This window comes from Ambystoma mexicanum, chromosome 11 (genome assembly GCF_040938575.1).
Source record: "Ambystoma mexicanum isolate Mex_15411 chromosome 11, UKY_AmexF1_1, whole genome shotgun sequence".
NCBI lineage: Eukaryota > Metazoa > Chordata > Amphibia > Caudata > Ambystomatidae > Ambystoma > Ambystoma mexicanum.
In genome coordinates this window covers 337,832,147-337,859,841 of record NC_090934.1, presented here as the reverse complement: position 1 = coordinate 337,859,841, position 27,695 = coordinate 337,832,147, and the positions used below count along the sequence as shown (strand labels likewise).

At 46.9% G+C, this 27,695-nt stretch overlaps 1 protein-coding gene across 1 annotated transcript in view; it reads left to right on the top strand.

Annotated features, from left to right (window-relative positions):
- CTPS1 (CTP synthase 1) overlaps window positions 1-27,695 on the top strand; it is a 331,500-nt gene that overhangs the window by 91,710 nt on the left and 212,095 nt on the right. Inside the window, exons 8-9 of the mRNA XM_069623054.1 lie at window positions 533-684; window positions 17,711-17,843. Coding sequence (XP_069479155.1) covers window positions 533-684; window positions 17,711-17,843 — 285 coding nt within the window. The remainder of the gene's footprint in view (window positions 1-532; window positions 685-17,710; window positions 17,844-27,695) is intronic.

The window sequence follows — 27,695 nt, the reverse complement described above, 5'->3', positions numbered from 1 at the left end:
AATCAAGTTAACAGACAATGGAAAGTAAGATGCCACAGGGGCCATATTGTCTCCCATCAGGAATCGACTGATTCTGGGCATCCCAAAATGGAGGATAGTCCGAACACGTGTCAAATTCAGCATGGATCTGCTACAATCCCATACCCTGCTCTGTGGCCACACACGTGCCCAAAAACATACACTGGGGGTACAGGGTTGTACCCCAACCCATGGGTGCCATAAGAGTATCCCAAGGGTCTGTTCACTAAACCAAAAAGAGGTAGAGCTGCACCGTCAGGAGTCCCACATGGACTCCTTTGCAGAAAATAACACAGAACGCACATGATAAAAGGCGAACAGGACAAGGAGACCATGTCCCTCCAAGGCATTTCCAGCAGCACAATGCAGGAAAACAAACTATGGGCTAGAAGTACAGAAGCCATGAAAGTAAGTAACTTTAATTTAATATGGTGTCTGAAGGCCATATGGCATCTGTTGAAGGCCAGCATTTACTTTTAATGACCTAATGTTATGTTCAATTTGGTATGAGCAGGTTATCTGTGTTCAGGATGTCACTTCCATCTACCGAGTTCCCCCCTTACTGGAAGAGCAGGGAGTAGTGGACTATTTCCGGCGAAGACTAGACCTTCCAATCGGGAAGCAACCCAGAAGACTGCTCATGAAGTGGAAGGAGATGGCAGACCGGTGAGTGGCTTTATCAGGAAAAGATCTTTTAAAACACCACAAGCAAAAGGTTCCTTGGGGATGAAAAGAGAAACATACAATATGTGCAAGTGGATCTGTTTTTATTTATTTTCTGTGATTTTTCTTTATTTTTCTTTATTTTTATTAATTATTTTTAGAAAGATTAATGCAGCCTATGCCAGAGCCATGTATCCGCCACATACTCCCCAAAACAGGCAAAATATATGCAACAACAAACCCTAGGATGTCTTAAGATGGTAGTTTCAAAACCAGTCTTGGCAGAACAGTTCTGAGAGGCCACTCTTGTTGATAGACCGGTTATTTAGCACTTGGGTCTAGCCAAACTCAGTCAAGATAGGGTAGACTGAGCAGTAAGGCAGACATCCGCACATATGAGGGTGGTATAGTTAACCCAAAATAAAGTACTCCGTTAACTGAAGCACAGGAGTACAAACATGCTATGTCTGGTCACAGAACAATTGCAGGTTACTGTTCCAGAAGAAATGCACTTTACCACTAAATTACCTTTACTTACCTTCAAATCCATCCCACCACAGTAGTGGTGTCGTGGGGAGAGCGGTCCTTGGCCAGACCCACACCGATCCTAAACGGGCACGGGAGAGTTAGTGAGTGGACTTATACCCCTACAATCCTAAGAGTGGGTGGAAACCGGTGTGCCAACTCCTACCGATCATATTTTTCGAATGATCCCCTAGAGGTCCTGGTAATCGTTGGGCCCGCTTACATGTGTTGCCTTTCTTTCAGGGGAATTCTGGGGACCATGGGATTGGGGGGGGCAGTGATGTTTATTGAGGTCTTGCAAGACGACTGTTCCACGTTACAGTGAGACGGTTCTAGATGTCTTCAAGCAGGACAGCCGAGGGACCTCAGAACAGCAGCCACAGCGGGGTCCCATGATGACAGGCGGTAGGAAAGAATTTCGTTTTGCAACTTTCCCTCCATAGTTTCATATGGATCACCATTTATTAACATTTTCTTAGCAGTTACATCTCAACATTGTTCATGACAAATAGACCTGTCAACCTGTGTCAACAACCCTCCATTCCTACCCACTCCCCAACTGCAAATGAAGGTATGTAGGTCTAGGTCTGTTCTCCATTATACCATGTGCGAACCTTCCCTATACGCCACTCGCTGGGTGAAATCTCCTTTGCCATGCCATCCCCAAAGTGGGGTTTTGCAGGCATTACAGTTGCCTTCACACCTTGGCCACCCTCTAGCCCCACCATGAATACCCCCTTCAGCCCTCCTCCATGTTCCCCAGGAGGGCCTGATGGAATGGCTTGTCATATCCCCATTTCATGATAAACATGCCCCAGTCCTGATGAAACATTTCCCAAAGCATCTTTAACCATTGCGGGCAATATTTCTATCAAATATGTGTCCCACGCCTTAATCATCCATTCTGTTTTTCATGGGTGTCCCCTCGCTCTTCCACTTCGGCGCCACAGCCAGCCTTCCAGCCCGAAGCATAGCGCACCCCCACATTCAAGCCTTGTCAATTCCTCATCCTCCCTAGGCACTCCCAGCAATAGTAGCAATGGATCCAGGGTTAGTGTGGCCCTCGCCCCCTCCCTTATTCAGCGCAGCAGCTTGGTCCAATAAATCTGGATCCTTGGGCAGGCCCACCACATATGCGGCAGCTATGGGCTCTTTTCAGTTCAGCAGCCCTTCGCGGTTTCAGGTACCGGCAAATAGCACCACCGCGGATCTTGGACACTTGATGGGCTTTCCTTGCTTCTGGAGTCCAGCACTCTGGTGAGGTGACTCGGGCTATGGTTGTCCTGCTGCAGGAGCGTTGGGCAAGATTGTATGCAGTACCCTTTGGGTGCACTACAACAACCCTGACCTCCTGGCAATAGGAACTCAAACTTTGGTAGAACACAGGTTGGTAGCGTGATTGAGTAGCCAGGCTTATCTCAAGAGGGGTCAATGTGAGCTGGAGGGGAGTTGCACAGTGATTCAAAGTGACAAGTATTCAAATAAACTCTTACACACAAGGTTTCTTGATTAAACAATTATTGATTTATTTAACAGTCAGTTTGAATAAGCCTTCTTCAGAAGGGGCAATCTAATAGTAACACACACATACACTCAAATACACACGCTTAATATTTCTAAATCAGTAAGCACCCTTTTGGGATGGCACACAGATGCTTCCTACACCCTAGGACGCTGTGGACATTAATATTCCACTGTTTGCATTTAGAATCAGACTTAAGAGTTTGTCAAAGGAAAAGGTTATTGGGACAAAACAAGAGATCTCACAAATATTCTCAATGCAGGTAAGTACTTTTGAAAAAAAAACAATGCAAAGTTAGTTAACCACTTCCTGGAATGAAGACCAAAGACAATGTCGGAGGGAAGAAGGGTTATTCAGGGAGCCAGGGTAGGCCAAAGTCAATTGGGTAAAAGTCTAGGTGAGCTGAAGCACTTCTCAGAGGTAGGTAAAAGTCTTGCACAATGTTTTTAGAAGTCTTTGTAGAAAAGAAGAAATCAAAGTAGTGCCACTTGCTGTTTAGGCTTGTGAAGTAAAGAAGCTGTTAACAACTCTACAGAGAAACCAAGACCGGTCTCAGCAGAGAACAAGTGATGTTACACGACAAGAGGTAAGTTCGCTTAGACTGTACAGTACCTTTTGGTTAGAAGAAAAGGGCTTTGGCCGGCTTCTGTTCCCTGTGCAGCTCTGCAGATCCTGTGTTCCTGGGCCTCAGTCATGGGGACAAGAGGTAGGACGTCTCAAGGACTCCCGCAGTGCATCGGGATAATCAGTGACAGAAAAGGACTGACTTCTATTCAGAGGCAATTTGCGGTTTCAGCTCCTTGTGTCTAAGAAAATAGCATCACCACAGACTCTTTTCTGTTGAAATGGCCTTTCCTTGCATCTGGAGACCAGCACTCTGAGGTGGCTCAGGCTTGGTCAGTCCTGCTTCTTGGGCGTCCAGAGTATCTTCCTGGAGCTCTTGGCTAGCTTAAAAGCAACGCACACAATCTGGTGTTACTCTCCCTGGCTATTCGGTTCCAGCAGCAACTGCAGTGGAATTTCAACCAGCTCCAAGAGTATGTCCACATGGCTTACTTTGCAGTGGATTGGTCCCACCAATTCAAGGGGAGAAGTCGTCCTTCTCCATCGATACAAATTTGGAGTTTCAGCACAGCAGCAGGGCTTCACCGGGCAAACCAACGGTCCAAGAGTTGCAGCAGGCGATTTCTTCAGGTTCTTCTTCAGATTCCTTCATCCAGTGGTCGACTCTGCCTTACAAGCCAAAAAGCCTTACCTTTTTATGCAGGTTTCTCCCATTTATTCCAGCCTAGCTGTCAGTCACCCAGCAGGGCGGCTCTCCTTGCCTGACCAACGGCTGGCCAGTCACCTAAGAGTGCATTTCTGTCTCCTAGGAGACTAAGCACAGGGAGTTTCGGGTACCTCCCTCACTTCCTGCCCCTGCCAGACACCCTAGAGACAGAGGCGGGCTTCACTCAGGAATCCCGCCAAAGGCAAAGCGAACAAAGGGACCACATCTCGTTGGGCGCGCAGAGTAAATCTCAAGAAGGACCTTTCCACAAAAAAATGGCAAATAAAGAAGACCGGGGCGATTTTGACAAAAATGGCACCCTTGGGTGCTTTACTGCAGCTGCGAACACAGCCCGCAGTAAATGCACACCACTGTAGTTGAAAGTAAACCACTGCCACCAGCCATTCAGTGAGGGAAAGGGTAACATAAAAATGTTACGTGAGAAGCTAGACAAAGGGGATACTAAGTAACCCCTCCAGCACCCTATTGTAAGATAGTTTGTGTTGGATCTAGAAAGTTATAATGTAAGTAAAGTCAATTTCACTTCACTGCCCACAGTAGTTTATCCAAGAGAAAGTCTTTAAATCTTGAGGAAATCTGAAAGACTTCCCTGTGTCACAGCATTGAATGTGCTCTGACCACAATGTAAAAGATGCCTATGGAGTTTGTCAGACTCCATAACCAAATGAAACACAGAAAACACATAGAATTAAAAGTACAAAGTCCCACGATTCAGTGAAAGCTTCAGGTATCTAAGGTGGGAGGAATTTAGCGCTAAACTCAAAATTCTCCCAAACAAGCAGAGTCCTCAGGATCTTCCTGGAGGTATAGTCTGGCTTAAAGACGATGTACTCGACTAAGGATTTCTCGAACCCTGGTAGTCGGTTCCAGCAGCAGCGAAGAAGTACAGCCCGTTGGGGAAGGTTTTACAGCAAAACTGTCTAGGGGTTAGTTGGTCCCACCAACCCAAGGGAAGAAGTCGTCCTCTCTGGAGCTTCTCTAGTCGATTTGGAAAAGCAGTTTCAGCACAGCAGTAGGGCCTCACCAGGTACTTCAAGGGTCCACGAGGATGCAGCAAGTGTCTCTTCACGATTCCTTTGAATGTTTCGTCCAGTGGTGGACTCTGCCTTCAGTTCAAGAAGCCTCGCCTTTTATGCAGGTTTCTCCCATTCATGCATAGCCTAGTTGTCACTCGCAACAAAGCAGGGTGGATGTCCTGCAAGGTAGGCCAGCCGACCAATCGACACTGGGTGCATTCAGGTTGCCAAAGAGACTAAGGACAGGGAGTTTTGGGCACCTCCCTCGCTTCCTACCCTGCCAGACAAACTGGAGCTAGATGCGGGGTTTCAGCAATGAAGCACACCAAAGGCCAAACAAAAGGATTAAACCTAGTTTTTTAAAACCCAAAAAAGACCTTGCAAGCAAGAAATGGCTAAAAAAGACCACCAGGGCAATTTTGACAAAATGGGCACCCCTGGGCGCTACACTGCAGGTGAGTATTGTCTGCAGTGAAAACACACAATGGTAGTGGTAAACCACTGCCACCAGCCATTAAGTCATGAGGGTAACATAAAAAGTTACATGAGTAAGTAGGAAAGGGGGCTACTAAGTAAGCCCCCCCCCCCGTTTCTCCCCCGTACTTCCACATAAAATGCGGTGTACATGACCTACATAGAAATAACAAGTTTAAAGTCAATTTCACTTTACTACTCTTGGGAACAGTAGTTCACCCTCTTGGGAACAGTAGTTCACCCAAGAGAAGGTGTTAAACCTTGCGAGAAATCTAAAGGACTTCTCTGTGACACTGCGCTGAAGGTGCTGTGTGTCTACATACAAAAGTAGATGCCTATGGAGTTTATCAGACTCCAAAAACAAGGAGAATACAGCATCCAAGTCAGATCAAAACTACATGAGGGAGTGAGATAAAGGTCTCACTCTCTCCAGGATAGAAATTAAAAGTCCTAAAGTCCAGCAAAAGAGCTGGGGGGTCTCTAAGGTTGAAGGGAATTAGCACAGAAATGAGAATTCCCCCTAACGCCACAAACTGGTACAGAAGCCGCAGCAGCACATTCATTGTTGCTCATTCTACCATGCCAGGAAAGTGTTGGGGAGGGGAGGGGGAGGTCGGAGCCAGATCTGCCTTGATCATCGCCAACATTGGGGTGAAATTACTGCGGATTAACGTCTGCAGGTCCCTGGGCACACAAACTCCTACCTAAGAAATTGTTTTATTCTCCACTTACACCTCAGACGGTCAAATCAGCTCCCCCGCCCAGGGCTTTGTCATTAATCTTGTTTAAAGGCATCATGCTGAATTTCGTCACATTTACCTTTAGCCCAGAGAAAGAGCAAAAATTGCCTATCTGGATCAAAGGCGCCGGGAGCGACTCTGTGGGGGGTGGGGGAGTGCGGGGGGGCTGTTGAGGGGGGGGGGGTGGTTACAGGGGGGCAGGGGGAGCCCCCCACCGGGTAAGCAAGGATGTCGTCCGCAAACAGCGACAGTTTAAAAGTCACTACCCCACATTGGATTCCCTGGATCTCCGGATTTTCCCTTGTCGCGATTGCCATTAGTTCCATTGTCAGCGCATATAGGAGGGGGGGGAAGAGAGGGAAACCCTGTCTTGTACCCCTAGAGAGGCAAAACTGGGAGGAGAGCAACCCATTGACCTGTAATCTGGCTGTTGGGGTCCTGTACATCTATGAGAGCCACCAGCACAGATTGTGGACAAACCCCATCTTGTGGAGAACACTTCACATATAGACCCATTCTATCCGGTCAAATGCCTTCTCTGAATCGACACCAGACAAGCGTCCAGTCTCTGCTCTTGAGCATGGTGAATTAAGTAGAAGGTCCTATGGACATTGTCTGATCCCTGCCGCTCCTTGATAAACTAGACCTGATTTCCGTTTATCAATGATGGCATTACCCGATCCAGCCTATTACCCAGGAGTTTAGCAAAGATCTTTACATCTGTGTTCAGCAATGAAATTGGGTGGTATGACTGGGATTGGGCCCGGTCTTTTCCTGCTTTCGGAATCTCCACAATAATTGCTCTGAGCATGGAGTTTGGTAAGATCCCTCCCTCAAGGATAAAGTTGAAAATGTTTTCCATGAATGGCGCTAGTGTCGATCAGAATAGTTTATAGAAGCTCACAGTATAGCCATTGTCTCCCGGGGAGAAGCCCCCGCGTTTGTTCTATCGTGCGACCACTTTGGGATCCATTATCGGGGCCTCCAGAGCGGTGGATGATTCTCGTGATGGGCAGAGAATCCAAAAATGAATCCACCTGTGATCTATCGTCCTGGTATTCCATTGCGTAGACGTTTCAGAACGCTTCTCCTATCAGTTTGTCGTTGGGGAATCTCTTGCCCCTGGTTTGGTCGTATGGCCTCTACCTTCCTAGCTCTCCCCTGTTGCCTCGGCTTCCATGCCAAGATCTTTGTTTGGCAAAGTTTGCATGCAGTACCCTCTGGGACCACTACAAACAACTATGACTACAGGTGTAAGCAAAATCAACCTTTGGTATAAGTCTGTACCACACAGTTTTTGGTAGCGAGCTGAGTAGCCAGGCTTATCTCAAGAGGGAATATGAGCTTGTAATGACGTTACACAGAGGCCTACAATCACAAGTATTCAAATAGACTCTTATACTCAAGGTTTCTTGGTAAAACACTTATTAATTTATTAAACAGTCAGTTAGAAAACATTCACTAAAAGGAGGCAATCCATATCACACAAAAATATACTACAGTACTTCACACTATCATGTTCTGAGGCATTTAAACTATTTTGAAGGAGGAGCAAAAAGGCATACGTTAATAAAACGAATAATAGTTACTCTTAAACAGTGCAAATTGTTTGAGATCACCAGAGGAGTTGTTGCAATGCAATAGATAGGCCAAAGTCAATAGGCTAGAGTCTTGTATAAGTGTAAACGGTTCTGGTAGTTAAACGGAAAAGTCTTTGCCACGGTTCTCAGAAGTAATTCATTGAAGAAAGCTTTATATGTCAGGTCACAAGCTGACTAGGCCTGCAAGTTGCCAAAGTTTCACGCACTTTCGCAGTGAGAGGCAAATTCTCTGTTGGGTTTTTCAGTACCTTAGATTGAAGAAAAAGATTCAGCCGAGGACTTCTGTTCCAGCAGATCTCGCTGTTCCTGAGCCTCAGTCATGGGGACAAGAGGGAGGACTTCGGGGGGGGACTCCTGCATGGGGACTGGTCACAAAACTGGCAAATCTTCGATTCCGGTAGCTGTAGTGAAGCACACAAACTGGTGTCCTTCTCCCTGGATATTCGGTTTCCTGCAGCACTCTGAGGAAAATACAACCAGCTCAGAGAATGGTATCCAGGTGACTTATGTGTTGATTGGTCCCACCAACTCGAAGGAAGTCGTCCTTGAAGGGCTTCTCTGTCGAGGTGAACTTGGCGTTTGGGACCTGCAGCAGGGCTTCACCAGGCAAAACGGTCCAGGAGTTGCAGCAGCCATCCTCTTCCAGCTCTTCTTCGGTTCTTTCGTTCCAGTGGTCAACTCTGCCTTCCAAGCCAAGAGATTTGCCTTTTATCCAGTTCTCTCCCATTCATTCCGGGCTAGCTGCCGGACAGTCAGCCAGCCAATCACACCAGAGTGCATTTGGGTCTCCTAGGAGACCAAGCACAGGGAGTCTTGGACACCTCCCTCACTTCCTGCCCACCCCAGACACTCAGGCGCCAGAGGCAGTTGTCAGTCCTGAAGCCCACCAAAGGCGTAGGAACAAAGGGACCAAACCTTGGTTTGGCACACAGAGACAAACTCTAGAAGGACCTTTCCCAAAAGAAATGGCGAAAAAAGAATACCGGGAACCGTTTAAACAAAGAAAAATCGGGACCCGTTTAAAACAAGAAAAATCAACATTAGGCTGCCTCTCAGCTACTGGATCTAAACCGCCTAAGTAGCATGTGCTTCTCTACTGCTTACCTATCACCTGTAGCTCTGATTGCTGAAATCGAATTTAGGTGCCCCACTGCCTATGCACCTTGCGAGTGACCTATGCTTTTTGTGCCTGATTGCTAAAATCGAATTTAGGTGTCCCACTGCCTATGCACCTTGATAGCGTCTTGTGCCTTGATTGGTGAAATCAAATTTAGGTGACCCATTGCCTGTGACCCATTGCCTGTGCACCCTGCTAGCGACACAGGCGTTGTCTGCCTGCGCTGGACTATTGTACCCAGCCCATGTGCCTAAATAGTTAATCGAACTATACCTCTGACTACTCAGCCCCTACCAATACAATGCTGGCGCTCCTTACCATTATTATGTTCCCTTATTGTTTAGTCCCTAATGCTACACCATGCACAAGAGGTCATTTCATCAAGGTTGGCGAAGGACTAGTTAGACCAGGTTGTCCACGACACTTCCCCATCCCCTGCCCCACCCCTTTCCTCCCCACACACCCCGCTTTCCCCATACCATCCCCTCAGTCCCACATTACATCCACCACCATCAAAAATGGAGCAACCTCAGACCTCCCGTGTCTTAGTCCCTACCCGTCCATATACAATCACACCATACCCATCAGCATTCATGATACGACCACACCCATCCTGGGTAATGAAAGACTCAATAGACTCATGTCTAGAACTAAAATACCCCTACTACCCACCCCACTCACCACCACACCCAATACACCAAACACACTAAACACCACGCCCATTAATCTCCAACACAAAAGCCCCCACAATGCACCACTCAAACACCTAACCAATAACAAAACCACTGATTCTTCCACCATTTTAGATAACACACCACCCCCTGCCCCCACCTCCACCCTCAAAAGTGCACTCGTCAATGCCCGCTCATTAGGTGCCCATGCTATAGACATCCATGACCTTATTGAGGACCAACACCTTGACATGCTGGTGGTCACTGAAACCTGGCTTCATCCGGCAGCAGGACCGTCTCTAGCCCTTGCCATTCCCCCAGGATTCAGTATCTTTAGAACAGACAGGTCAAATACCCAAGGAGGTGGAGTTGCCATAATAGCCAAAACCACTCTGGAAATTAGAGCTAGCCCAATAGAACAGATACAAGGCTATGAACTCCTTCTAGTGAAGTACACCTCCAACCCCAAAACCACTACCAACTTACTAGTGGTATACAGATCACCCAACAAAAATACACACCCTGACTTGGACATACCGCTACTCCTAACGCCCCTCATCAAGCCTAAAACTAAATGCATAGTCCTCGGTGACTTAAACCTAGGATACAATGACCCCCTGGACTCAGAAGCATCTAGATTCTATACAGCCATGTCAGAAATGCACTTCGTACAACTAATACATAAACCCACCCACTCAAAAGGAAGAACCCTAGACTGGCTTCTCACGCTCAACTCTCTAATCACCATTGACTCCATCCTCCCAGTCAATTGGTCAGACCACTAAGTAATTAACTTCACCATAGATAATGCCAGTACAGAGCACATCACCCCTAAAAAACCAGAAACATTTTAAACTAGAAATATCAAAAAAAGCTCTCCTCTGACAAACTCACTCCAGTCCTGAGTGCTGCCCTTGCCCTTACGGTTCTAGGCACCAACAACCCCTCCTATCTAGCAGAACAATACCAACAATGCCTTACCCAAACTATTGACCTACTTGCTCCCATCACTACCAAAACCTGCAGACGTGACAAACGTTCCTGTTTTTGGTTTAACGAGGAACTTGTAGCCTTAAGACGCACAAAAAGATCACTTGAACACCTCCATAAGAAAAACAATACCCCAGAATCGGCACTAGCCTTCGCTGAAGCCAACAAAACATATAAATCAGCAATAAACACTCAAAAAGCCAATGCCTTCAACCTCCGCATTACTAATGCGTCCTCCGACAGCAAAGTACTGTTTACCATCCTGAGAGAGCTCGAAAACCCCTGTCAAACTTCAGCACCTGCTAACGTTAGCAAAGACTGGTGCACCACTATACAAAACGCACTCTCATCTAAAATTCTCCTACTGCAAAACAATCGATAATAAAAAAACGCTCCTAGCTGACAAAACTCCACCCACCATATCAACGACTACATCAAATGTCACTATTGGCCCCCCATTTCAATTTACACCAGTGTCTAACAAAGAAGTATCTGACACCATAATGAAACTCAAAGCTTCCAACTGTAAAGACCAATTCCCCTCCCATCTAGTGAAACTCTGTGCCCCCACCCTCACACCCATAATTACCGAATTCATCAATGCCTCTTTCCTCACAAACACAGTCCCCACCAGTATCAAAAAAGCTTGGGTGACACCACTCCTAAAAAAAAAACATCCCTGGACCCTTCAATACCCACTAATTACCGACCTATTACTACGGTCCCATTTCTCCTAAAAATAATTGACAAAATAGCCTACTGCCAAATTCAGAACCACTTGGAACAACATCAACTATTAGGAGACCGCCAGTCAGGATTCCGCCCCAACCATAGTACAGAGACAGCCCTCCTTGATCTGAAGATCCAAATGGATGCCACTAAAGAAGCAGGCAAACTCTGTCTGCTGATGCACCTGGACCTCTCAGCTGCCTTCGATCTGGTTGACCACGACAAACTCTGCAACACTAACCACTTCAACCTAGCTCAGAGCGCTACCAACTGGATCAAATCATTCTTGGCTGATAGGACCTCCAGAGTGTCCATCGGCCAAGAATCAGCAGACCCAGCACCTGTCCCAGCAGGTGTGCCGCAAGGCTCTTGCCTATCCCCCACTCTGTATAATGCCTATACTAAGCTATTTGCAGCTTTGGATGCCATGGGTGTCGTCTATACTAACTTCGCCGATGACACCCAAATCCTCATTCCTCTCTCAGGCAATCATGAACAAGACTCCCTCCTGGTTAACCAAATCTACTCACTCATCCAAAACTGGATGGCCAATAACAGCCTTTGTCTCAATGACGATAAAACGGAGCTCCTCATACTAGGCTCCTCCAGCAAAATCAACACCCTTGAGCCCGCCTTCAAATCATTCACCATCGATGGAACCACAATCCCTGTTCTTAAACAAGTCAAGACCGTTGGCATCTACTTAGACGCAGCACTATCCATGTCCAAACAAGTAAACGCATTAGCCTCGTCCACCTCCTACACCTCCAAACTCATCTCCCTCAGCCGTAAATTCCTCTCAGCCAAAAATTGCGTTACTCTAGCCAGAGCACTCATACTGTCTAAGCTAGACTAATTGTAATATCCTCTTCCATGGCACGTGCAAAGCCAACTTAGCCAAACTCCAACTCATGCAGAGCAAAGCCCTCAGAGCAGCCTTAGGCATCAAAAAATCTGAACATATCTCTAACACCAGAAGAGACCACCACTGGCTCCCCATCCAAGCCAGAATTCTATTTAAAACCCTGAGCATCACCCACAAATGCAGGGCTAACAAAGCTCCCAAATACCTCAACAATACAGTCACGATGAAGCCCCAGACTAGACTTCTCAGGTCCAACAAAACGCATACCTTGAAACCCCAAGATACAAAAGAGAGAAAGCAGGAGGTAGTAGCTTCAAAACACTGGCACCTAGACACTGGAATGCGCTACCTACCCACATTATGAACGAAACCTCCTTCCCTAAATTCAAAAGCTTCCTGAAGACTTGGCTCTTCAATAAGTTCTAACTGAACTAGAGCACTAATCCGCTCCAATTAACTGTACATATCTGACTGCTTTGCATTTTGTTGTATATTATTGACTGCCTTTCATATTATTGTATATTATTGACTGCTATTCCTGTGTACTTCTGTGTACTTTCTAAGATTGCATTCTCCCATTGTCTGTAACTACGCCGTGATACCCCCGGGTCTGGGCGTATAACAAATGTAATAAAATAAAATAAATAAAGGAGACTCAGACGCCATCTTGGAAAACATGGCAGCCGCGATTTAACGCTACCGGTGTTCGCGGTCGGGAAAAATCATGGTAGTTAGTTGTAAAACCACTGCCACAAGCCATTTCGAGAGGAAAGGGTAACATGGGACTGCTACATGAGTTTTTAGGCATAGGGGATACTAGGTAACCCCTCCAGCACTCTACTGTAAGATAGGGTGTGCTGGGTCTAGGAATTTAGACTAGTAAAGTCAATTTAAAATAAGGTCTGAGGTTAGTTGGTCCCACCAGCCTAAGGGAGGAAGACGTCCTTGACGGGAGCTTCCCTGTCGAGTTGAAAACGGGATCAGCGCAGCTGCAGGGCTTCACCGGTACTACTGCTGTTTTTGAAGGTGCTGCTGGCGTCTATGCCCATCTTCTGCTTCGGATTTCCAGTTCCAGTGGTCGACTCTGCCCTTTGGTCCAAAAATCGTTGCCTTATTTGCTGGAACCCATTCTCCCACATGGAGCTGTCAAATCACCTGGGGGCTGGCTGGCCTGCAGGACATACATACATACAGCCAGCAAGTTTGAACTGGCTGTAGCCAGGCACACATCACACAAAGGACAGTGGAGTTTTGGGGCCCTCCTTTTCCAGACACACTGGAGCCTGGACAGGCTTCACACAAGAAACCCGCTAAAGACAAAACTCACAAAGGACGCAACCCTGCCTGGAATGATAGAGCCCAGAAAGAACTTGAATATGAAAAATGACCAAAAAAAGGACGGGCCATTTTGAGAAAATGGTCACCCATGGGTGCTGTACTGCAGCCGAGAAATCGGCCTGCTTGTAACCTGCACCAAAAGGTAGAAAACGTATCCACTGCCACCAGCCATTTAGGTTTGTTAGTTACTGTAACAAAACATTACAGGAGCAGTGGATGAGGAGTTGCAATGAAACCCCCAGCACCCCACATAAGGTGGTGTGTGCTGGTCCCCACAAAAGTAAAGATAAGTAAGATACGTTGCCTTACTAATCTTGGGAACTGTAGTTCATACGAGAATAAAATAAAGAGGGAGTTTCAAGGGACTCTCCAGTGACACTGCACAGAGGGTGCTATGTGTCACAAAAGTCAATCACAGATGCCTGCATTGAAATACATGGAGGAAAGCATGTTGAGGAAACGTCATTGCTATGCTTCATCCCCTCTCCTTTGCTGGACTTCTGGACCTTTTTCTTGAATCCTGAATGCGTTGAGCCTTTTTCCACTCATTCATTTTTATGGGCTCTGTCTTTTTGAACGATTTCCTTTGTATTTTAGTGTCCTATGAAATCTATATTCCTCCATAGCTCTTTTACGGCTTATGTAGTTTTACTGTTACAGCACACGGATCCTTATGGGGGCAGTGTTGCTGGGGACCCTTAAGGTCTCCTTTGAGATTTTCTATAGCCTAGAGTAACTACAGCTCTTGAGGATAGAGAGAGATAGTATCTCTCCTAAAACGGTGGATCCCTTGAGATTGGCACACACCACCTTTTGTGGTGTGCCAAAGGTATACTTCGTATCCACCTTCTCTCTGTTCCTGTGACTGTTATGACGCATAGACAATCTCCTAGTTATGTCTGATGGCAGTGGACATGTTCTACCAACTATTTTGTGAATGCAAAATTGGGTCACCTAGAGTATTAACTTGGTGGCGCCTTGCTTTTTTCCGCCATTACTAACGTGTTTATTCTTTGTCAGCCCTTCTACCATCCTGAGAGGGGGAGGGAGAGGGACCCACCCGTCCCTCCCTGTGTCCCTGCTCCAGAGTGACTGGGCAGGCAGGCAGTGGGGGAGTTGTTTCGCCCCCCCTGCCCGCCTTTAGTCTGAGTGGAACCAGCTCCCACTGGGGTCGGGGGCTCTGACTGGAAAACCACCTGCCCCTTTCTGCAAGTTGCTGAGAGATTGCGGAGGAGAGTGTGCTGGAACTGTATAATAGGTGAAGCTCCTAAGGTGAAAGACAAGTCGACCACTGGAAATTGAAGTAACCTGAGAAGACAACCTGAGACGCCTGCAGACCCTTTGCAACACCGCGGCTACTGCTGTCCTGACCCCGTTTTCTGTGTGACAGAGGAACTCTACTTCCTTTTTGACTGGTGGGAAAAACCATTCCCAAGACTAACTCTGATTTGAGCCATTTCCCGAGGTCCTGTTATTTCCAGAGCTGCACAACCCCAATACCGGGCGACCTGCTGTCCATGCTGTGTGCATTGTCCTGGAAAGGCTTTGTTGAGCCCTCCCAGAGATCTGATGCAACTTGCCCAGACCTCCACTGCAGAGTGTGGGACAGTGAGAAGTGAAGATTGACTGGGTGAATCACGTCTTTTTGTAGTGCTGCAGAAAAGGCACCAAAACGCAGTGACCAAGAAGTTGCCGAAAGCCGTGCCAGAGCCCCCCCCCCCCCACTCAAGACTGCTGCTGAGAGATCGCATCCATTGTCCTGCCTTTAGTCATCAGACTAAGGAATCTGTTGGTCGGGTTCAGCGCTGCCACATGGAGGAGAATCTAACCACAATCTTTTCTTCTAACCTAAGGAACTGCGGGTAGAAAGGTATTGCTTACCTTGATCCGTGAAGTTGCTCCAGAGTATTGGCGTGCACATAGGTGTCCAGGTTACCCCCCTCTTAACTCCTACTCAAGCCGCTGCTTGTGTCCCTTTAGCAAGTCCTTTAACAGGGTCTCCAACGTTGATTGTGTCCTCTTGCATCTTGGAGACTAGAGACTGTAAGGTATCCACAGGAACTTTTGTATTCTGCTGCTTGTCAGGACTTTAAGCCCTCTCGGAACTGCCTTTAGCTAGGGCTGCGTTTTGGACCTTAAAAGACTTGCTCTGCCAAGAAACTGCCTCTATAACCTTAAGAACTGCTAATGCTAGACCAGTTTTCCTAACCGAAAGTCACTATTTTATGGGTATGCAGAGTAAACGTCTTCCCTGTGTTTCTGTTAAGATTCGCGAGTTCACGTTATTACCGATAGTATGGTCATTAACCATCACCAACGTAGTGGTCACCTGGCGCTCAAGTGTATCTAAAAGAAGGGGGTAGGTTAGGGCACGTTGGGACAAAGTTTGGAGAAAGAGCAAGGTAGCTGTGATCTGCTGTTGGCAGTTTCAGTTCGGGTAACACTGTTCGCTGAGCTTTTTGGTGTGGCATCTGGTCGGAATCCGTTGTGTGCTGTTGTGTAAGACTGTGTGGTGCGTTTGTTGCGGTGAAGTGCATGCGGGTTGCTGTGGTTTAAGAGGTATGGTTGTGTTTAGTTAGGGTTTGAGAGGTGTAGGAGGGGTGAGGTTTTAGTAGGGTTGGTTATTGGCATTGTTGTCTGAAGAAACGCACTCATTTTATGTGTCAAGATTTAGATGAATTTCTTCTTTAGTGATGTAGTTTCAGCATGCTACAAGGCTGTGTATCACCTCAGTCCATATGTTGCGCTATTCAGTCCCTACAATTCAATCTTTGTTGTTACTCGGTCCAGCCCTTGCATCCTAGTCTGTGCCTGATGCAAACTGGTCCCAGTGGATCTATCTAGTGTGACCTATGCCCATACCCACTGTCAAACTCTGTAAAAAATGTAACCTCGAACAACTACAAACTTAGCAGTGGCCTTTGAAAAGTATTCTAAAGTATTCCGAAGTATTTTGGTTTATTGTGCGGAGTAACTTTTAAAGTGATTCTTGTGTAAATATAATCTATATTTGAATATACATTTATGTGTGAGTGTTTCTTTGATGTGCATTACTAACTAGGTTCAGTGTACTTAACTACAGCTCACATCTTCCTCTTATGATGAGCCTGACTGCTCTGCCACTCTACCAAGGTTCCAGCAGTAGTACAGACTGATACTAAGAGTTGGGGATCTACAAACCAATGGGTCAGCTTTCTAAAGTCTTACCTCCTAGTGGGATTTTATGAACACTCCCCTAACGAAGCATACTCCATAAAAGCAGAATAATAAGATTCCCAGTCAGAGTAAAAGAATGACTGAATGGTAATTAGTTCACTTAGGAGAATACAAAACTGTCCAGATTCCATAAACAAGTGCTGGGCCTCTCTCGGGTTAAAGGGAATTGGCACAGAAAATGAAAATGAAAATTGTCCCTAATGCACCACCCTCTCGTTTCCTGAAGTCTAAACCATACTGTTCTACCACCTACCTTGAATTTGGGTAGACCAAATTGCATTTTCCCTGTTCACTAAAATAGGGAGGCCGATCCAAATCCTCTCTCAGGGCTGGGTCTAGAAATCCATCTTAAAGATTTTGACACATTGGTGCTCCAATAACTAAAGAAAAGGCTACATATGGGGCTACAAATGTGGTAAAACGGATTCCACCCGTGTGAAGCCTAGACTAAAGTACAGCTGGCACCAACCTACTCCTAAAACCAACATAGGATGATAAAAAAGACCCAAGGGCAAAAAGGAAGCATCCCTGGGACTTAATATACCTTAAGGGAAAAAGGCTCGCAATGGCAGGGGGTTTTAAGTTCTCCTGGCCACCCAAATAAGTTAGTAATCCAAAAGAATAGACCGGGCTGCGGTGCAAAAGATTCAGGCGGCCCCACAAAGTTGCTGTAGTCTGTCCAAAAATTGGGATTCTGTTTTAAAAATCTCTAACAAACCGAAGTAGTCTTCTGCACTAAATATAAGATAAATGGCATTCTTTTAAAATGCATCATGGGTGGAAATTCTGTATGAAGAAAGGCATGTTAAATCCAAGGTAATGATTGATCAATGACTATTGAATCTGAAATGCATTGTCCTCTGTAAACAAGCCACCTTTAATAGTGCAACTGTTACAGGAAAAGTATGCAATAATTATTTCTCTTTGATTATAGGGCCGACCGCTTGCTTGAGTCATGCTCCATAGCTCTCGTTGGCAAATACACAAAGTTTTCTGACTCTTATGCATCTGTTATCAAAGCTTTGGAACATTCTGCCTTGGCAATAAACCACAAATTAGACATAAAGGTATTTTGCTGATCTTTAAAAACATTTTTGTAAAGCATGTTTATTTTTGTTTGCATGAAATTGTTTCACAAATTAATATATGGTCACTTTATAAATGTTGCTATATGTATTCATGATTTGCACTTGAAGTACTTGTCTTCCCCACCCAGACCCCCAAGTCCATTTGGAAATGTGTGCCACCTGGTGGCTGTAGTGCAATATACTTCCAAAGCTCCCTAACATGTCGCTTCTCATGTTGGGCTCCACCACACTTCGTTATTCACCTTTGGCAGCTCTACAGTTATTTGCTGTCTGGAGACCATTGGTACCTGCTTTTGCTTCATTTATTGCTGCATTAATGTGCATTTGTAACATTTATCCCTTTTTCCTTTTCTTGTATGGTGCTCCTCAGCCCATTTTCTATGGAATTTTCCGGTCTCATTTTTTTTAATAATAATTTATTATTATAATTTTTTTCCATACATTTCATCTTCAGCATTGCTTACCACAGTTGTGGGTCACAGCTTTATCCCAACAGCTGATCTGCTTCATGCTTGTGTCATTTAGGAAACCACTACTGAGTGAGTTGACAAAACCTTGTGAGTTCCCATCAGTGCCATCTGATTCTGATACATCACAACAGCAGGAGTGCTATGGAACAAGTCTGGTACTGAACATGGAACTGTTGGTATGAGCCTTGGTATTAAAGTTTCTCCAGCATGGGGTCTGGCATGGATTCACATGCTCATGAATATTCCCCGTAGTCAGGCTGGGAATCCTCGGTAAAGAAAAAAAATCAGTGTTTCATTTCTGAACTGTCTTTCTCCTAACAACCAATCACTGGTCTCTGGTTCATACTGTCCTCAGCCAATGACTGCCCTCTACCTAAGCCCCTCCTCCGGCAGCCAGGTTCAGATTTTTACTGCACGTTCAAGTGTTGGGAGTCCTCGTGTTTAGCTCCGAGAGCGTCTGCGTTTTTTCACGCTTTTTGGATAGAAAATCCTTCTTTTGTTTAATTCGAGCCTGTGTGCTCCATTGTCTACTCGTCCGATTAACGGGGATCCTTTTTTCTGCAACTTTCATCGCACTTCAAGGGCAATTTTGTCGGGTGTTCTTCTTGGAGGGTTCCAGTACCATCGGGCCTACACTGCACCGGACCATGTCGGAGGAGAAGGACGGCGCTTCCCTCTTAAAGCTCTGCACCGGCTGCGGTCTGCGGAATGTGTTCACGGATTACAAGCATTCCCAGTGCCTGTACTGCCTGCACCCGACGCACAAGGAAGAAGATTGTGAGATTTGCAGAGGCTTCACCGAGTGCACAATGAAGGATTGGCATGCCTGGCAGTCGATGTGGCTTAAGGCCAGGGCCTCTGCCCTGGTGGTTCACAGCGGCAAGCCACATCCGCATCCAGCCATCCTGAGCAGGCTTCTTATACCTTTTAGAGGACGCTCCATCCGTGGGGACCCAAGACCAGACCAAGCACTGTGGGTCTGCTTCCATTGTGGTCGTCGTGCGAGGAGGACGACGACAAATCGTCCTCGCTCGAGCTGGTGGTGGCCTCCCTTTCGAAAGCAATAGGGGCAGACCTGCTGCCAGGCGGGAGTCTTCATTCAACCCAATAAAGACCCTGGTGCAGAGGAGGCCAGACCTCAGCCGGAGACTGACCCCTCAGGACCCGAAGAAGGGAGGGAGGGGTGGGGACGAACTCCAGGGCATAGACACTTCTTCATCCGGCGAGGAGGAGTTGGCTTCCATCCACACCATCCATGAGGAGTAGGGAGATGGCAAGGAGGAGGAGAAAGCAGAGGGGAAGCCTTGCGGTGATGATCAGGAGATCGTCGAGGAGGACAACGGCATGGGTGCTGACCCTAGTGGTCCTGGTCCCAGCCAACCTGCCCCTGTGATACCGTGGAGAGACTTCTCTCAGGATATCCTCTCAACCCTCCACATGCTGGTGTCGGAGATTCAAAAGAGGATGCCGACGGCGGCACCACAGTTGTTGACCCCATTGACACCGGGGGCACCACTGCCGAAGAAAAGGAGGCATCTTGCACCCCCTTTCCAATGGATACGATGACTGAATGTCCCCGGCACCGCAGTCGTCCACGCCGGACCAGGTGGGATCTTTCCTTGCCATGATCTCCCGGCCATCAGAGCTCTTCTAGCTCACCCTGGAAGAGAAGAAGAAAGGGTGTTTTCTGTACCAGCACCGAAAGGCAAAGAGGAAGGCCATTCTGTCTGTGCTGCTCCTGGGGCGAAGGTCTGGCTCTGCTGAAGAACCCCGCTTCAGCCCCGACTATGAGAGACCGCCTTGAAAAGAATTATCGGGTGCCGGAGTCTGCACCCAAGTGTCTGCGGTCCCAAACGTCGCCGGACTCTGAGAAGTCAGCAGGTTCATAGTCTCATTTACACCCCCGGACAGCAAGGGGAAGAAATTGGATGCCATGGGTAGGAAAGTATCTACTAGGTGGCGATGCCGGGCAAGGTGGCCAAAGCCTTAGCGATTGTGGCCAGGTGCGACCGGGACATTTGGTTCAAGATGGCCCGCTGCTTGACTTCCTCCCGGATGACAAGCAGGTCGAGGCATTGGAGATCCTCCAGTAAGGTGAGGTGGCGTTGGACCGCACCATCACCGTGGCCCTGGACATTGCAGACACGGGTTTCTTGCAGATGGGAAACGGGGTTTGCCTTCGTCGTGGCTGGCTCAAGGCCACTAACTTCAGGCAGGAGGTCCAGACGGGGGTCCTTGACATGTCATTCGACGGTGACAACCTGTTCGGGAAATCCGTCCAGGCCATCAAGACCGGCCGAGACGGCCCGTGCCCTGGGAATGCTACAACAGCACCGTCTTTTAGATCATCAGGAGGGAAGTCGAACAGGTCCTCGAGGGGTTTCGGCAGGGGCTCAACCATCCCGTTCCACGACCCAGGAAACCAACATGGGTTGCTGCAAGGCCTTCGGAGGTGGCCGCCGTCAAGGCTCCCAGGGCGGCACGCCGACCGCCAAGCAAGATTGAACCGGCCTGTGCATCGGGCGCCCACCCCGGTGGGTGGCCGGCTGGAGAACTTTGTCAGCGTGTGGAAGACCATCTCCACCGATCAATGACTGCTGGATACCATAAGTGGCACGACCGGAACACATCCCCCAGCTGCTGCTGGAGGTTCGGGCCATGTTTAAAAAAAAAAAAAGAAAAAAGGGGGGGGCGATGGAGCTAGTTCCAAAGCGACTCGGGTCTACTCAAGATACTTTCTCATAAGAAAAGACTGGGGGTTGGAGGCCCATCCTCAATCTAAGACAACTCCGCAAGTACATAAAGTCCCAGAAGTTCAGGATGGTCATGCTGCAGCTCGTTTGGGCCAAGTCAAGGGACATTGCCGTTGACCTTCTGCGACGGACCTGGGGTTCTCGGTGAATTATGCAACGTCCTGCTTGACTCCATCGCAGGACGCGCTGTTCCTGGGATCCAGGCTCAACACTGTGTCCTGCCTGGCGGCGCCATCGGATGAGAGGATAGCTGCTATCCTGGGTAAGGTGCAGCGGCTGTTGGCACTGAAGATCGCCACAGTGAGGACCATCAAGTCGTTGCTCGGCATGATGTCGTCATGCATATACCTGATCTGGCCCTGCAGGTTGCGGATGCGTCCGCTCCAGGAATTCCTGGATGCCTGTTGGATCCCGGTGTCCGGAGGATTCCAAGACAAGATTACGCTTGACAAGGAGTTTTGTCGAGTGATAAGGTGGTGGGGCGTGCGCTCCAACTCAGATTTCCAGAGCCCTCCATACCAAGAAACGGTCATGATGGACGCGTCCCTGGAAGGGTGGGGAGCCCACACAGGACATCTTCACGCCAGAGGCCTGTGGCTGCCGGAGGAGAAGACTCTGCATATCAACGTACTGGAACTACGAGCAGGGTTTTGGGCCCTGAGATTGTTTCTTCTGTCCCTCGGCGGCAAGGCGGTGAGGGTCTTCACGGACAATACCACCACAATGTTTTACATCTGGAAGCAGGGGGGCAACAGGTCCCCAGTACTCGCGAAAGAGGCGCAGGACTTGTGGCACTGGGCTGTTGCCCAAGGGATGTTTCTCATTCTGTTTCACCTGGCAGGAGTAAAGAACACTATCTCCGACTCTCTCAGCAGGGAGCTGCGCTCTTGCCACGAGTGGGAACTTCGGCAGGATCAAGTGGACAATCTTTTTGGCAATTGAGGCAGTAACCAGATCGATCTATTTGCAACAGCAACGAACACCAAGTGCCGGAGGTGTGCCAGTAGGGTTCCCCAGCCGGGGAGCATGGGGGGGGGGGTGCATTCTCCTTCCATAGTTCCTGTAAGCGGTTGTCCCCCTAAACTCCCACCCGCAGCCCCCCCCCCCCTGTTGCCACTACTGCTACGAGTCATCCGTCAACTCAAACGGTCCCGGTGCAGGATGATCCTCGTCTCACCAGCGTGGCCGAGGCAGATCTGGTACTCGGACCTTCTCTGCATGTCAGCGTCCCTTCCAGTTAAGCTTCCGTTGGTCGCATTTCTCCTCGCCAGGGAAGGAGGTGCAATTCTGCACAACGAACCAGGGTCGCTGAACCTGAAGGCCTGGCTCCTGCAGTGCTAGAGTTCAGTGGTTATGAGCTGCCGGTGGACTGCTGGGAGGTCCTCGCTAGGGCCAGTGCATCGTCGACTTTGAAATGCTATGGACTGTTGGGCACGATTGTATGCAGTACCCTTTGGGTGCACTACAACAACCCTGACCTCCTGGCAATAGAAACCTTTGGTAGAAGTCTGTACTACACATGTTGGTAGCGTGATTGAGCAGCCAGGCTTATCTCAAGATGAGTCAATGTGAGCTGTAGAGGAGTTGCACAGAGATTCACAGTGACAAGTATTCAAATAAACTCCTACACACAAGGTTTCTTGATTTAAACAATTATTAATTTATTTAAGTCGGTTTGAATAAGCCTTCTTCAGAAGGGGCAATAAATAGTAACACACAAATGCACTCCAAAATGCACACACTTAATATTTTTAAATCAGTAAGTACCGTTTTGGGAGGGCGCACCGACACTTCCTACACCCTCAGGTGACTTTAGTACCTAGGACACTGTGGACATTAATATACCACTGTTTGCATTTAGAATCAGACTTAGTGTGTCAAAGGAAAAGGTTATTAGGAGAAAACGAGAGATCTCACAAATATTCTGAAAGCAGGGAAGAACTTTTGACAACCCCTCCAATGCAAAGTTAGTTTACCACCTTCCTGGAAGGAAGACCAAACACAATGTCAGAGGGAAGAAGAGTCATTCAAGGATCCAGGCTAGGCCAAAGTCAATTGGGCAAAAGTCTAGGTGAGCTGAAGCACTTCTCAGAGGTAGGTAAAGAGTCTTGCACAATGTTTTAGAAGTCTTTGTAGAAAAGAAGAAATCAAAGCAGTGCCACAAGCTGTCTGCTCATCTGGGCTGCTATACCTGTGATGGCTCAGGACATGCACCTCATATGCGCTCTTGTACTTGCAATGGCACACTGTTGATAAAGCATCTGCATTCAAGCGCATCTGGTCAGGAAAACCTCTAACTCTATAATTCCCAGCCTAATGGCAAAAACATTTGCACAAATCTAAGAAGGAGCACCCAAAGGTAAAGCTACACTAGATTTTTAAATGGAAAACACATTTCCAGCTTTTTGGAAATGTATTGCTGCTATGTTAAAAGACAAACAGTAACACGGGAGAGGAAGAGCAACTCTGAACCTAAGCAATACTGAAGATCAAAGGTGGGGATGGGGGTGGTGTGAAGGGACAGAGAACATACTAGACAATCCAAAACAGGAATTCGAGCAACAGGAAGAGAGCAACGAGCTAAATGACAGGGCAGAAGGGCAACCGAGTTAATAATAGGACAAACAATAGGAGTGAGGGATAGAAGCAGAGTAAAAGACATTTGGGGACCGTAAAATAACACACAGACCAACAGCAGGTGGGGAGAGATGGAACTAGAAAAGCAAGGCTAGAGAGGTACAGGCCAGTAACAAGAGCCAGTGCAAGAAAGATAATCAAAAGGAGAAGTTACAACAACCGAGAAAAGGAAAAAATAGATGTAGCCCGAGTAATGATATGAGAGAGGAAGAGCAATTGTATCAACCGATAAAGCGAGATGTAGGGGAGGGGGGGGGGGCAAAAATAGAATGCAGAGATGGGAGAGGCAGAGTGACAGACCCCAAAATGTGGCATTGCAACACTTAATGGTGAGAAGCAGAGCCCCAGAGTGAGAGAAGACCGGGGAAACAAAGTAGCAAAGGGAAGGAGAGATGGAGCAAAAACATGGACTGGCTGTCAAGCATGTAGTGCCAAGCAGCAACAGTAAGCCCAAGAGGCAGAGAAGTGATGCTGGTATAGTCAGGGAATTGATTTATGAATCACCCAATGTAACAAGCTGACATCTGTCGTAACTCTCCAGAATTTGTGCCCAAGTATCATGAAGATGAAGCTGGGTGGTATGCGTTCTTGTGTGGGGGGGAAAATGTTTTCCACAGGTGAAATTAATTATTTAGAACCACTTTGAAATACAGCGTTTCTGTCACTTATGTTTTTGAAAGTTTTAATTTTGCGAAAGAGGAAAATCATTTTTACTCTCGAAATTAATTTACTCTCCCATTCTAAAAGTTGGGAATAAAATACTCACTCCAAAATCCTATATGGAGCACTGGGCTTAACCATTTGTGACCCTACAAGTGATTTTTCTAAAGACTCTCACCTTATGCAAGACTTTGATCTAACAAGTGCATCAGATCCATAGACTGTGTCCCAAATGACATTGGCTGTCCTGGCTCCCTGAAGACTCTTCTAGTCCATTGACTTTGATACTGTTTGTCCCTCATAGATGGTAGCTTGTATACTGTTACTGCTGGGAAAGGCTTATCTAGATTTCATTGGAAGATTTAGTTTTCCTCATATATACTGAGAAACTGTAACCTTTTTCCTTTTCTAACCCACCCTTTCTACAACCTCAGAATGTGCAAAGTATACTAGTGAGATATATAAATGCCATTACTGTCCTTGTGATTGAAGTCACCAAAGTAGGAATTGTGTAAGAAGCATATCCAAAGATTATCCACGAACTAGTTTTGATTCTGGAAAGTAATTTTAAAGTAGATTTACATTGTTACAACAAATTGCCTTTTTAAAGCACGCTTAAAATTGTTAAATAACTATTTATATCTGAAACCTTGCGTGTAAGTGTTACTTGGCTACTTGCAGCTCACAATTACCCCTCTTAAGATAGGCCCGACTGCTTAGTCACACTACCAACTTATGTAGTACAGACCTAAACCAAAAGGTGGCTTACCCAATCCAAGTAGAGAAGTGTTGTGTAGTCTCTCACAGTGTGACTGCACCAATTCGTAACAACACACACAAACACTTCATGCACCCTCATGTCAGAAACCAACATTCTGAGGGCCCAGAATTGCCGAGTTGATGCCCCTTTTTGAGTTTCAAAAACAAGCCATGTAATGCTCTGAGACTACCACTAGATATCGGCCTATGTGTAGCACATAAATGTAAGCAGATGCAAGCATCAGAAATACCATTACGATGAGTAATATATGCAATAGTGTTAAGCAAGATTGTATGAAGTAACCCTGTGGGAGACTACGCCAGTCTTGTCCTCTTGGTATTGGGTAACCCACTTATTGGTGTAGGTCTGTACTACACAAGTTGGTAGTGTGACTGAGCAGGCAGACTTATATCAAGAGGGGTAGATGTGAGCTGTAGAACTGTAGCATTGAAATCCACACATACAAGTATCCAAATAACACTCAAGGTCTTCTAGTGAAATAATTAATTATTTAACGGTCCGTGTTAAATAAACATTCTTTAAAAAGGGACAATGCATCAATAAAAATATACTACATAACACTTTTCAGAATCCAGATAAGCAAGTAGATACTCCTTAGAGATGCTCCATAAACTCTTCCTACACCCTGGGGTGACTTCAATTACTAGGACAGTATTGGCATTTATATATCACTTTTGGACGGTTGTGGAAAGATTAAGGGAAGGAAAAAGGTTGAGCATGTGAGCACTTTTAAATCTCCCAATGAAGTTTAGGTAAAACTTTTCCCAGCAAGATTAGTTAAAAACCAATGTATTGCCTATGAGAGACAATTGGAATCAGTCAATGGGTCAGAAGAGTCTGCAAGGAGCCAGGACAGCCAAAGTCGGTATGGAACAAAGTCTATGGAGCTGAGGCACTTCTGGCACAAACTTGGAGAGTTTGTTGTAGGAAATCACTTATTGGGCCACAAGCTGTTAGACTTTGAAACGTTAGAGCTAGAATAACTATAGAAAGAAAACTACTGCAAATCTCAACTGAGACGAGCAAGCTACAGACACAGAGGCAAGTGCCCCTTAGTCATAACATTACCTTGGGTTAGAAGAAGAGGATCCAGCGGGCTTCTATCCTGGTTGCAGACTTGCAGATCCTGTGTTCCTGGGCCTCAGTCATGGGGACAAGAGGAAGGACAACTGGAGGACTCCTGCACAGCAGTTCGGAGGCCTGTGGCAGCTATGTGCTCTTTTCAGTTCAGCGGTTTCAGCTACCGGCAAATAGCACCACTGCGTCTCTTTGACACTGGATGGGCTTCCTTCAGTCCTTGAGTCCAGCACTCTGGTGTGACTCAAGCTTGGGTCGTCCTGCTTCGGGAGGGTCCTCAAGATCTTCCTGGAGCTTCAGTCCAGCTTAAAGACGTTGCACTAGACTACGGATTTATCGAGCCCTGGCCCTCAGTTCCAGCAGCAGCAAAGAAGTACAGCCAGTTGGGAAGATCTTCTAGCAACGTTCGTCTTGGGGTTAGTTGGTCCTACTAACCCAAGGGAAGAAGTCGTCCTTTCCAGAGCTTCTCTAGTAGATTCGGAAAAGGAGCAGCGGCAGGGCTTCACCGGGCAGTTACATGGTCCAGGAGGATGCCGCAAGCTTCTCTTCGCGATTCCTTCGGATGTTTCTTCCAGTGGTCGACTGTCTTCAGTTCAAGAAGCTTCACCTTTTATGCAGGTTTCTCCCATTCATGCACAGCCTAGCTGTCACCCAGTCATGACTGGGGTGTATTCAGGTTACCAAGGAGACTAAGGACAGGGAGTTTCGGGCACCTCCCTCACTTCCTGCCCTGCCAGATACACTGGAGCCAGAGGCGGGTTTCAGTATTGAAGCCCGCCGAAGGCAAAGCGAACAAAAGGGTTAAACCTGGTTTAGCGCGCAGAGTAAAATCCACGAAGGACCTTACAAACAAGAAATGGCGAAAAAATAAGACCAGGGCCATTTTGACACAGTGGTCACCCATGGGTGCTATACTGCAGCTGCGGATTTAGCCTGTGGTAGAAAAGCGCAATGGTAGGACAATTAAACCACTTCCACTAGCCATTTAAAGTAGTGAAGGTAACATAACAAATGTTACATGAGTAAGTAGGAAAAAGGGCTACTAGGTAACACACCCCCTCCCCCAAGCACTCCACTGAAGATGGTGTGTGCTGGACCTACAAAGAGAAAAGGTAAGTAAAGTAAATTTCACTTTACTATTCTTGGGAACTGTAGTTAACCCAAGAAAAGGTATTTAAACCTTAAGAGAAATCTAAAGGATTTCTCTGTGACACTGCACTGAAGGAATGTGCTGTGTGTCGCCATACTAAGAGTAGACGCCTATGGAGTTTGTCAGACTCCAAAAACAAAGGAAACACATAATCCAAATCGGATCAAAATACACGAGAGAGTAAGAAAAAGGTTTCACTCCGGAATCAAAAGTAAAAGTCCTAAAGTACAGCAAAAGAGCTGGGGGTCTCTAAGGTTGAAGGGAATTGGCACCGAAATGAGAATTCTCCCTAACACTCATTGC